The 12687-nt window shown below is 37.4% G+C and overlaps 1 protein-coding gene across 1 annotated transcript; it reads right to left on the bottom strand.

The window, feature by feature from the left end:
- Positions 1–2809: 2809 nt before the first annotated feature.
- Positions 2810–4762, bottom strand: LOC125059293 (insulin-related peptide 4-like). Its single transcript, XM_047663663.1, has 3 exons — positions 4704–4762; positions 3811–4011; positions 2810–3086 (listed from the first exon to the last, which is right to left on the bottom strand). The coding sequence occupies exons 2-3, from the start codon at positions 4001–4003 to the stop codon at positions 2914–2916; spliced, it is 366 nt and encodes a 121-aa protein (XP_047519619.1). The 5' UTR covers positions 4004–4011; positions 4704–4762; the 3' UTR covers positions 2810–2913.
- Between the last annotated feature and the right edge of the window lie 7925 nt (positions 4763–12687).

Raw genomic sequence — 12687 nt, forward strand, 5'->3', positions numbered from 1 at the left:
TTACTTAAGAACCTTCAAAGGGGCTTTGAATCCTTCACATATTACGAAATAAATATCAATTTGCGTAAGTACCAATTAACAAGAAATATTTCCTTAAATAAATTCTAGTATTCTTATACCTCATTAGCTGAAGTTCCTTTGGAAGTAGAAATCAATATGTTCAAACGATACGCTTTGACAACTAACATGGAGCAATTTGAGCAAATAAAACAATAAGGAAAAGTTACTGAAATATTGGATTGGTTTTTAAATTGTCGATGCCTGTGTTATGAGAAAAGTTTGTGAGGGCTTGTGCACACTATATTCATTTTTTTTTAAATTCATAGATAATATAATAATGAGTATCTTAATGATTGGATGATTAATTTACAATGACAAATAGTTTAAAAGAACGCAAGACATAGTTTTGTTTCACCTTTATCGCTGCGGTATAGTTTACACATAATTTTAGACAGTCTACTGATAAAAATAAACATAAGTCATATAACATACAGACTAGGATGACATAATTTGCAACAGAATTACAAAAAAATGCGATTTTTTTCATTGTGCAACTTTTGATTTTGATTTTCTTGATTTAAGTAAATAATATATTATATAGTGAGAGTGTAACTAATTTGTTTGAACCAATCGAGTATTCACATAAAACTATTATTTATGTTGAATCCTAAAAAGTGGTTAAGTGGTCAATCAAGGGTGTTTTGAAAGAGAAGATAAACATTTACCATTTATTTGACAAACCACAGTAAATTGTTTAGAAATTGCTATTCGACATACTATAAATTTAATTGTGTTGGTTAATAATGGTTGATGGACTCAGTTACCTTACCTAGACTCTCATTAGGTCCGTTGTGCGTTAAGTCCTGGCTAACTAAGCTCTGATAAGGGAGCTTGTAGTTTATTGTTTATCAGAATGCCAAATCGTAAAATGACTGCTTTACGACTGATTTGAGCGAGACCGCCGCTGTGAGAGTTCGGAAAGTGAGTTACAGAAAGGCTGCTCCTTCCCAAAGCACAAAAGTCTTTTGGGCACTTCGCAGGCTTCAGGATTTCTGTACGTTGGTTAGCCACAGCCACGTATTCCAGGACTACGTGGTTCAATTATATTGGTTTATTACACAGTATTTGATATCCAAATTTGTACCATACAAGACCCTACGGCCCAGAAGGATGCCGCAGAAATGCCACCACTATAGAAACGACCTGTAGTTTTTTTTGTTATTTTATATGAATATAGGCTGTTTATATATACAAAATCAATTTTGTATCATTAACTTGACCAATAGTTAGTTCGGAAAGGTATTTTCACAATGCAACTATCTTGTATATTTTTTATACATACTATTTTACGTGTTATTTTTTCGATTTAAATGCAAAAAATGTTTAATAATGTGTCTACAGCATTTGCGATGAACAAGATAAGTAAACAAGTGATCTATTATCAGTTAAAGCCTTTGTCCAAGTTTCAAGTTGTTTCTGAAAGATTAAAGTTTGTACGTTATTGAAAAATTTCAACTACTTCGCTATTGAAAATCGATTTACGCGACTTAAGAAAACCGATGTTATTACAACTGTGAAACTTGTTCTTAGAGTGGCAGGAGTAGTGTTGGCCTAGAGGCTTGGGCGTGCGGTTGAGCGTACGTTCAAATCCCGGTTTTGGATGTTTTTGACTATGTATAGGTCGGTTATCGAAAGCTGGCGGGTTCACAGTACTCACACTAATGCAATTTCACATACAGTATGTTTCAAAATATGATGTATGTTTGAAAAACAATAACTGTCTCTTTTATACTCATAAGCTTGACCGAGCGCGAGAGAGACGGACAGTCTTTTCGTGATGTATTTGTGATTGTATTTCAGTTTGACATCACGTCTCGCGCTTATTCACAGACACTACACAAGCGCAAAGTGTAAATGTGTTGAAGCCGCCAGCTTTAGATAACATACCTATACACAATTATCACTTATTCGTATAGTGAAGGCAAATATCTTGATATATTGATTAATGGTCCATTGCTGATCTTTTTCTTTATATTCCGTACCGGTAGCAACTGGATTATTATTACTTTGTCATTCCACGTATACCATGGTGGTATACGTGGAATGACGTGGTCGTGGAATCCACTTTTTTTATATTAAGTTTAGTTTTAAGTTCTGTATAGATTCTATTTATTCTAAATAATATTTACGTCTAGGCTGGAAGAAACAGCTTTTAGGAGTAAGACAGTTTTTGTTGTTTGTTATTTTATTTTATACTTGTTTTGTGTTATTTGGTTGTGATGTATTTAAATTATTTTTTATTAATTGTTTTCTCGATTGTTTAATGTTTTTGAAAACTTAAAGTTGGAGTGATTGTAATTTCATTGCTATCTTGAAGCTTTATGAGACGCATATTAGAATAACCTTTTTAAAAGCTATTACTTTTTAATCAAATTAGCAAATTGCCCCCGCGGATTTTCCGCAAGCAAAATTTTATGAAGCAAACCCTTCGAATTAAACATTGTCAAAGATTGTTTTTATTGAACAGGGGGCAAACGGGCAGGAGGCTCATCTGATGTTAAGTGATTGCGCCGCTCATGCACACTCTCATTGCCAGAGAGCACGCGAATGCGTTGCCGGCCTTTCAATTGGTACGCTCTTTTCTTAAAGGACGCGAAGTTAAGTTATTTAATATCTGTTAGGAATAATATTATTTTGATATATAAAAAGAAACAACAAATTTGCAATAATTTATAATCATAAAAATATCACAACAAATATGACTAGAATTTAAGAAAATCAACAATTAAACACTAAAAAATATAAACAATTTTATAATCTATTAAATAAGTATGATGTACACATTAACAACAACATAATAAAATAGTTTTATACCCATGTTAGACCATTAAAAGCTTTCAGAGATCTATCGATTTAGCAGTAGGACAACAATTCATTGATACTGCAAGCTTTATCACAACATTCACTAACGACGAAATCCCTTTTGCCACGAGCAGATAGGCCAAGAGCCTTGGCTGTCTGCGTAGTCATCCAGGGCCAATCGACTTGTGTAGCCTGGTCCTTGTAGTATGGAGATAAGATTGCATCTGAAAACAGTATTCAAAATTTCACTTTCATCTATACACTAAGGGCCAAAAACGTTGAGGATTTTGATGGGAGTCTACTAGTCTAGTCCCGACTTAGAGTCTATCCTAATAAGTACATTTTTAACACAACTATTTTATATTTTCATTACTTGCCATGACAATTCTCCTTCTGGGCTAACAAAATGAATCCTTTTTAGTTTTAATAGTAATACTAAGAATAGTATTTCTTCGTTAGAGTCCATCGTGAAAATATATACTACACTACGATTCTGAAACTTAGCGACAGCAGTGGGTCTGCAGCGCTGCCGCCGAGCGGCACGTTGCGGCAAATTTGAAGGCGCCCTAAGACTCCTCAAATCAGCCTACCATATGATTTAGCAATAAATAACTAACCGAATAATGAAAAGTTATTTACTAAATTTGGCTGCAATTATGAAACATTACGAACATAAAAAACAGCAAGAAGTAGTAGTGAGTCTGCAGGTGTCTATGGGCGGCGGATATCATTTACTTCTCCCGAAAATTTGACTTGGCTTAAAGGTCTCGTTACCAGGCCATAAAATCTTCCCGGAGAGATACGACCTCCAATTGTTTACTCCTCCCTTAAAGGCAACTAACCCACTAAAATTGAGTATCTATGGGCTGCGATGTCTGCGTTTTTTGGGTATCCATTGGGATTTTAGTACATGAAGTTAAGCGATCTTTGTACATTACGGCCACTTACTATACATAGATCCGCTTTCCGATCTTTTATGGCTGGATGGTGCATCGTAGCAGAGGAAAGCTAGTGTTCTTGCTAGAGTACGTCCGCAGTACATCCGAGAACTGGCCTCTTGAAGACTAACGCCTCCTCCACCAATATGACCATAGCACTCTGAGATTAGTGCCGCAATGAAAACCACGCTTGAAGGGTGCATCTTGAATTCTAGAAACAACTAAGTATATTAAAATACATAAGGAGAAGTCTAGTGGCAGTGGGGTGGAACTACGGTGTGGTGGAGCTGCGGGGTGGAACATCCCTGAGGTTGTAGAATCCCCGGATGTGCATCAATGAACTTTTTGTGCGCATTTAACACTCGTACCGTGAAGAAATGCGGCATGCCTTCGACCTAAATACTCGACGAGAATCATACACAGAAAGAAAAAGCAGATACAGAAACCTAATGTTGAAGACACGAAACGTAAGGTTGAAGCGCTTTTATAATACATGACGAAAGCCTAGCACTATTTTTCAGTATTAATTTTGTTCGCTCGGAACTAGAGAACAAATCGTCTAATATTAAATCCTAAATAATTGTTTACTCAAGGCCGACTATATTTTTAGATATGTGTAAACGACATCTATAAGTAAAAAACAGTAAACTCAAATGTCTTCCAGGTGGACAGACAAAATTGCGATGATAGTAAAAATTTAAAATGGTAGAATATCTTGAGGCTTTTGAGACCCGTGGGGGCCCATATAAATACTTTTTTTATTACTTACTGATAATGTCTTGTGCCGTATAAATTTTTGTATTTTATATAATAAAACAAATTTTTATTTTTAAACTCAAAATAAGTATGTTAACACGTAGATATATGCACGACTTATCTACCAAAACAGATTCTGATACTCACAGTTCCTTTGAAGTGACTTAGACGAGAGAACACTTTCAAATGTGAGGTAACGTGTGAAATTATGCTATTTTATACGCTCTTTGATGAAGGGTGGCGTATTAATATTCACGTCGTCTGGATCACCGAGTAATTGACTAATGAGAATGAAAATCAACCTTGATAGCTTAATGTCAATGTCTAAGAAGCCGTTGCTTTAATTAAAAATGATTTTCATAATTGTGGTGTAGGAGTTGTGCCAACGACTGCCATTTGTTGGTAGTGTAGACCGAAATAATTTAAGATTTTTGTTATTTATTTTATGTTACAGGAGGCAAACGGGCAGGAGGCTCACCTGATGTTAAGTGATACCGCCACCATGGACACTCGCTGCCAGAAGGCTCGCAAGCGCGCTGCCGGCCCAAGTGGAATTGGTTCGGAAATACTTCATGGGCAGCTGGTTCCACATAGTGGTGGTGCGGGGCAGAAATTACCTAAAGAAACGCTCAGTTGTGAAAGGTGATACGGATGGTATTTTGTATTCTGCCTTGACGTCCGATGATGAAACTCAGCTGCAGGTATTAGTCCGAACAACACCTCTGAACACTCTCCATGGTAAATGCGGTAGAAGATGTAGATTTTGTATCTTTTTATTACTAGACTACTACTACTAGCGAGCCTACCCGCACGCGCAACCCTTACCTTAAAAAATCATTTGCCTTAACCTCCCTCAATCATTCTATATATTGTTGAAAATTGCAACAAATTAAATGCAATTTTTGAGTTTATTGCGAACAGAGACTGACGCGGCGGAAGGCTTGTTTTTATATAATATAAAAGTTAGACATATTATGTCGCTGACTTGTTTGTAGACATTATTAATTTTCCCGAAAACACAAAAATCTCACCAGAAGCCAGCGTTTTGTAAGCTACCGTTTCTTCTCAGACTTTGCAAATCCGAAAATACCAGGAAAATGTCATAACACAAAAATGGTTATTGCTAAAAGAAGTTTCAAAATCGGTTTATTAGATCCAGAGATTATCACCTAAAACCTCAAGTATCTACCTCTTTATAATATTAGACTAGCGTATTTTGAGAAGAAGCTTGCCAAGGAGACCTCGTCCGTGGAAGTTCCTGTCCTGCTGGAGATTCTGTGATGGCACTTTTTCAATTGTTTTAAATATTCTAGAATTCCGAAAAGATTTTTTTTTTTTGTGATGAATGAAGGAATGTATAGTGCGTACTGCTTATGTCAAGGTAATAGGTGGGTTTCGTAGCTCGCATGGCAACTCCGCGAGTCAATACTTTAGCAATTAAAACAAAGGTGGCTTCAGCTTTGAAGAGTTATCATCCGCAATGTTAATACTTGTGCCAGTATAAATGCCTTAAAACAACCATAAGTGCGATCGGCGTCCGGCAAAATAACCATGTCGCGCAAAAGTGCACTTCGTTGGATTACGCAATAAAATATTAAACTTAAAATAAAAAGTTCAACAACTTTTTATTCCAATAAAGTATGATCATTAATTTGAGGAATCGTTTAAAGACCTTTTCCTTAACAATTTTTTAAATATTGTGCGAAACCTTTTTTAATTTAATGTTACTATTAAAATGTATAAAGACAGCATTAGCAGCCTTTTCCTAAAACATCGAAAAGAAAACCATCAAAAAGTATTGCAATGATAAATTTTTCTAAAGAAGTAGATAAAAGAAAAACCGCAATAGTCCTATCTTATAAATTATTTTCTTATACCCTATGCGCTAAATGCATCTGTCGGAGCAATCTAGGATACTCTTAACTCTCAAGGCGGTGCAGTGTAGTGAACCGTGAAACATCGAGATCGACATCTCTTAAGCGATTTGATTTTTAATTAAATACCATCCGTGTCATCTCGATGTCTGTCGTTCTGCAACTGAGCCTCTTAAAGCAGTTTTTGACGCGCACCACCACTATGTGGAACCAGCTGCTGAAGTATTTCCGAACCAATTCGACTTAGAGTCCTTCAAGAAAAGAGCGTACCATTCTAAAAAGCCGATAACGCAGAGTGTCACCACATCTCTACGCAACGCCAAGGGATCGAGCCGCTCGAAGAGGGATTGGTCATCAACGATTCGAACCTATCTCGTTAAATACCGTCAAGTGGAAGGAGCTGGTACTGGGGAGCTCCCGCCCAGAGGTGAGAACACATTTGCGGCCGAATTTGCGCTTCTATCGTACATTTACACATCTTGTTGACGCTCAAAGATCGAAGACAAATGATTGACTTTAAAATAATTTATAAAGGGATATACATATTAAAATAACCTAACTCCTTAATTCAAAATTTACGCAATCCGCCTAAAAGTGAGTTATTAAACACACAGCTACAAAAATCAAAATCCTTCTTTTGTCTCTATACGTATAATATGCAAATTTCATATTTCACTTTGTTAGTACAATTTTAATCAATGCATATATCTATACATATATTATCAACATAAAGCTCATAGCGTTGGACGTGTTTAATGAAACGAGGGAATTAATTGAAATGACGCTGTGTAGCCAACTGTACATTGATTTGTACTAAAATGTTTCCCTATTTTCAGTATACAGTCAAAACCGTTTATAACGACATCGTTTACAACGACCTATCGGTTATTACAACCAGATTGTATGGTCCCGTCCGAATCCCTAGTAAACTATTCAGTAAACAAACCGCTTATAACAACATCGGATACAGCGACATATCGCTTACAACGACGAAATTTTATCGATATTCATCGGCTATAACGACCAACCGCTTCTTGTCTCAGCAAAACAAAAAAATACAAACGATTTAAAATCTTATTTATATAGTATATAATATTTAGGCATATTATTAAGTAATATTTAGGCATATTATTACCTAAGCACTTTCACCCACCTCATCCAAACCTCTTCCCGGCCATTTGACCTTGCATACTTTACACATGTTTAGTTCGCTAATTAACTGCGTGAGTAACAGTTTGATTTAAAAGTGTTGGTGTTGTTTACACTGTGCAATTGTGCATTTAGGTGTTATCATGTCGCAAAAAAAGAGAAAAGCGTTTTCTATTGAAGAAAAATCTTATGTCATATGGATAAAATGCAAAAAATATTTGAGACTGGGCTAAAAAAAACGTACCAAAATGACTGATTAATTTATAGCTAATTATTTCGTAATAAATATTTTTGTTTCTTTTATGACTCGTTTACATATTATAATATTAACATACCATATTATAACCCAATTACCTACCTATTCTAGATAGATAACTATGTACATACATATGTACTGTACTTGTGTATATGACATTGCTTATAACGACTATCGGATATAACGTCGGCAACTATACGGTCCCTTCAATGTCGTTATAACCGGTTTTGACTGTAATTATATTTTTGAGAGGCTAGGGAGCTGGTGAGCATTTAAGTTTATGATTTACTCGTATTTTTAAAAATTTTTCTTAATGACATACGTTGCTGCGTTTTTAAGTTACAGGGGTTTAAATCCTTAAAAAATGGATACTAAATAATTTGCTCGTGTCTGCCTCTAGGGTTAATGATCAATACAGGTCTGCATTATCACATGCGTCGGGTTGTCTCTCTCCCTAAAATATGGCGAGGGGACCGATGGCTGGCCATGCGTCATACTCGTAAACGGGTGCTACTTGTGGTGACTGGTCGTACTTGAATTCGTGTATGCGGTGATGTTAGTTATTTCGACTATGTGTTTGCGTGTTGTTCCCACGAGAATGTAAGTGCGTGCTCCTATTTCACCATGCCTCCTGCTGATAGAGGACAAGTCTTTGTTTTTAATTTATGTTATTATTATTAATTTCTTAAGATGTCATGTGGAACATGGTGTAATTGTTGCAGCTCCTTACAAACGTTGTGTAAAAAAAACATGGCGATTAAAAAAGAGTGGCGGAGAGTTTATTGCCAGTTCTTCTCTTCCGTTCTACGCCCTTGATTGGAGAACTGGCATTAAATGTAAAGCTAGAAGCATTTCATATACATTTTTTTTTTTGACGTTCATGAGTGTATATTGTGTTACCCATATGATTAAATGATTTTGACTTTTGACTTTTAGTAGATGTAAAAATGTAAAAAAAGGTCTACTAAATCATTAGCTGTAATTGGGGCCATTCGATTAATTAGAACCCCCTAAATAGAAAAAAAAAATGCAGACATTTTACTTACTGACTTTAACCATTACAGTTCGTTAAATTCCGCGGATCTGAGGAAAAGCGGGTATTATGACTAATGGTTATGCTTGCGCGCGCGTGTGTGTGTGTGTGCATTTTTTATTTCAAGTAATATTTTGAAATACCTAGACCTATTAATTTAATGCTTGACCCAAGCGTCAAATAAAAGAAAAAATTACCTGTTCTGCTTTCGGAATATCTGTGACCTGGATTTCTGCCTCATTAATGTTTTTTTTTGTTAAAAGCAATATAAACAACAGTAAAATTCCACCAGCGCAATTCTGATGCCTAATCAATAGTTTTATTGTTTTAGGTGTTTCTGTGAAAACTGTATATAATATTATAAAAGAAGGAAAAAATGCAGCAAGCACTTGCACTAAAAAAATTGTTACTCTTGGGATAAGCCGTGCGCAATCCAGAAACATTTATTTGGATGATATGGATTTATGTGCTATCCACCAGAAAATTCATTTCTTCTATTTTGTGAAGGAAGAGATGCACCTGGAACTAAAACGAGACATGTTTTTTTAAGGAAGCATTACAACGTTACGATGTATATTAAAAAGAATAGGTTTCCGATTCAAGCGCTGTTAGTCAAAACCCAAGGTTTTCATAGAACGATACGATATTACTGCATGGCGTGCCAGGTATTTCGAAAGAAGGAGAAAAAAAAAATTAGTGGACAAGAGACATGTGGTAGTCTTGGATGAAACCTACATTCATCCCTCTTACTATTCAACCATGACCATAGGTACATATTGTAAAAAGATCTGGTATTAAACATTGATGAAAAATCGGTTGTCTGTTAAGTCGGTTTACTGACGATAGTTGATCGTGACAATGTCATAAGAAAATAGGTACTGATGGAATGGTTGCATTTTTCAAAAGAACATTTTAATTTTATACTTGACGAAAACATGTAAATGTATTATTGTATAGCAGCTGTCCACGCGGACCCATCGCTCACTCAAGTAGGAGAGAGACAGCTGATGTCGAACGCTGCGGAACGTGGAGGCCGATTGTGCCTCTTTGTCGCTCGTTCCACTTCAAGCCTTAAAAGTAACGCCTCAGAGCGAGGTAACGCCGCATGCGTCATGTTTTTTCGTGCGTGCAGCGGCTCCATCGAATTATAAGACGTTGTCACGTCAAAACTACATTAAATTTGTTTTATAAATCTTAGCTTTTATCTTGCTTATTATGCCATAAGGAACTTTAAAGGAGCCAAAGAAAAAGATTTGAAAATATGGGCTTGTAAAATTTGATACCTAATCATTGTCACCGATATGTTCGGCCAGACGTTGCCTTTTATAATAGTTAGAGACTGTGAAATATTATTTTATTCGTATTAAGGTAAAACAATCGAAGCAAATCTTATGGTACGTTGGGTTAAATTACGCCTAGCACTAGCAACATATTACTACGCCGCGCTAGCCCCGCGTTTATCGGCAATCAGCATTGAGCATTCAGTGGTGGCGCGGACTCTAGTCTGTTCTCTGTAGTCTGTAGTTTTAATGCGATATTCTGACAGATGACAGACATGTGATGTAAATAATAAAAAGCACAGGTCAAGTCTTAAGAAGAGGTCGGCTCGCGTTAGCTTTGGTTGACGCACGTGTTAGTGAGATTTCCGTGTTTTTCTCGGAGTTTCTGTGATTTTCCTAAGCTGAAATAGTTGTTATTGTGCTATTTAGATAAAACTAACCCTATTGGTGCTGGTAAAGTATAAAATTTAAATTAATATAGTTGCTGCAGTTTTAGTAATATGGATCTAGATCCTGACCCCGAGCCTCCTGACCCGGGAACCTCTTCTACGTCTCGCAAACGACAAGGAGAGGAGAGAAATGAACCATCCTTTAAAAAAACTATTACGGATCCCGCTCAGGCGAACCCGTCTATACAACACCTTTATGTCCACCCCTCCTTCTCCGATGGACCTAGGTCTTACTCTAATGAAGATAAAGGTCCGTTCATTGTCCAAGTCTCCCGTGAAGTAGAAGACCCATCTTCCGGAGCCACTTTACGTGCTATAACATTCGGCCAGTTTATGCATAAGCACAAAATTAATTCTATCATACACGATGGTGTAAAAAATATAGGCCATAATAAAATCACCGTTGAGTTCTCTTCTGCTGAAGCTGCCAACAACTTTCTGGTCAACCCGGTTCTTAGTATGTGCAAGTTTAAAGCTATTATCCCCACTTACAACATTACCAGAATGGGGTTGGTCAGAGGTGTACCGGTGGACTGGTCAATGGACGAACTCGTGATTTCATTAGAGCTTCCTCCTGGATGTGGTGAAGTATTAAAATCAAGGCGACTGAACCGAAAAACAGTCACTGAGGGTGTCACCACCTGGGTGCCTACCCAATCTGTCGTCCTTACCTTCAGGGGGCAAATGCTCCCTGCCAAGGTTTACTCCTACCACACTTCCCTCCCTGTCGAAACCTACCAACTCCCAACCATACAGTGCCTGAACTGCTGCCGTTTTGGACATATCAAATCGATTTGCCGATCTAAGCCAAGATGTTACAGGTGTGCTCAGCCCCACGTGTGAAGTCACTTTAGAAAAATCCACATGTTTACATTGCTCAGGCAAACATTTTGCTTCTGACAAGGGCTGTCCAGAATTTACTCGACAGCAATCCATAAAAATGGTGATGTCCCAGGACAACATCTCATACGTTGAAGCAGCAATTAAGTTTCCTCCTGTCCGACGTTCATATGCTGAGATGACAAAAGAAATGTTTACCCCTCCTGCCTATTCTCTAAAATCTACTCAAAAAGCCCAAACTCCTACCAATGCCTCCTATCGCCAAACAATTTATCGCTCCCCTCGTCCCCAAGCTCCTCTAGCAAAGGGGTACGATAGAACAGCTCACCAGACTATTGTTGGTGAGTGCTCCTCATCCCTCCCAAATGGTTGTGCTCTCAACAATAATGTTGACACCCTTCCCTCTCAGGGAAAAATGTTAGAATTTATTTCTGAATTTCTTCTAAGTATTGTCGCTCCATGTAGCGAAATCCCCCTACCGCCCAACGTTGCCAAAAACCTATCCCAACTTTTTAAATTACTACAAAACGGACCCAATAACCCTAATTCAATGGAATAGTAAAAGCTTACGTTCAAAAAAACATGAATTAATTTCCCTCATAAACCTCCATAAACCCACGATTGTTGCCATCTCGGAGACATGGCTGAGACCTGGTTCCCGATTTCGGGTGCCTGGCTTTTTCTGTCTGCGGGATGACAGGAATGATGGGTATGCGGGCAGTGCTGTCTTTGTACGGCATTCCCTCCCATTCTCCCAAATTCCTCTCCCTACCCACAGCGATCAGATTAATGCTGTTGCTGTTCGTACCTTAGACATTTCTTTTGTATCTTTGTATATTCCTCACCCTTCTCCTTCTCTTCTTCCTGAGATACAATCAATTTTATCATCCCTTCCCAGCCCTATCATAGCCATGGGTGACTTTAACACCCATCACACTATGTGGGGGTGCCATGCTAGTGATAGGTTTGCTCCACTGCTGATTGACTTACTCGACGATGTCAATCTCTGCATCCTCAATGATGGCTCTCCAACTCGCAGGGTATACCCTAATCAGAATCCCAAATCTGCAGTGGATCTCACCCTCTGTTCCCCTAACCTAGCCTCGCAACTAACTTGGAACGCCCTTGAGTTCACCTATGGCAGTGATCATTTTCCTGTAATTATTTCATTAAATAACAAATCCTTACCCCCCTCTTACCACAACCCCCTTTTAAAATATAAACTCAAAAAAGCAAACTGGAAAGATTAT

Source organism: Pieris napi, chromosome 19 (assembly GCF_905475465.1).
Source record: "Pieris napi chromosome 19, ilPieNapi1.2, whole genome shotgun sequence".
NCBI lineage: Eukaryota > Metazoa > Arthropoda > Insecta > Lepidoptera > Pieridae > Pieris > Pieris napi.

What these genes read in the sequence shown, in the direction of transcription:
- LOC125059293 (XM_047663663.1), bottom strand. Translation starts at nt 4,003, where the DNA reads ATGCACCCTTCAAGCGTGGTTTTCATTGCGGCACTAATCTCAGAGTGC. An exon ending in GGAAAGCGGATCTATGTATA is followed by an intron (nt 3,087 to 3,810) that starts GTAAGTGGCCGT and finishes TACTGTTTTCAG; the next exon opens with ATGCAATCTTATCTCCATAC.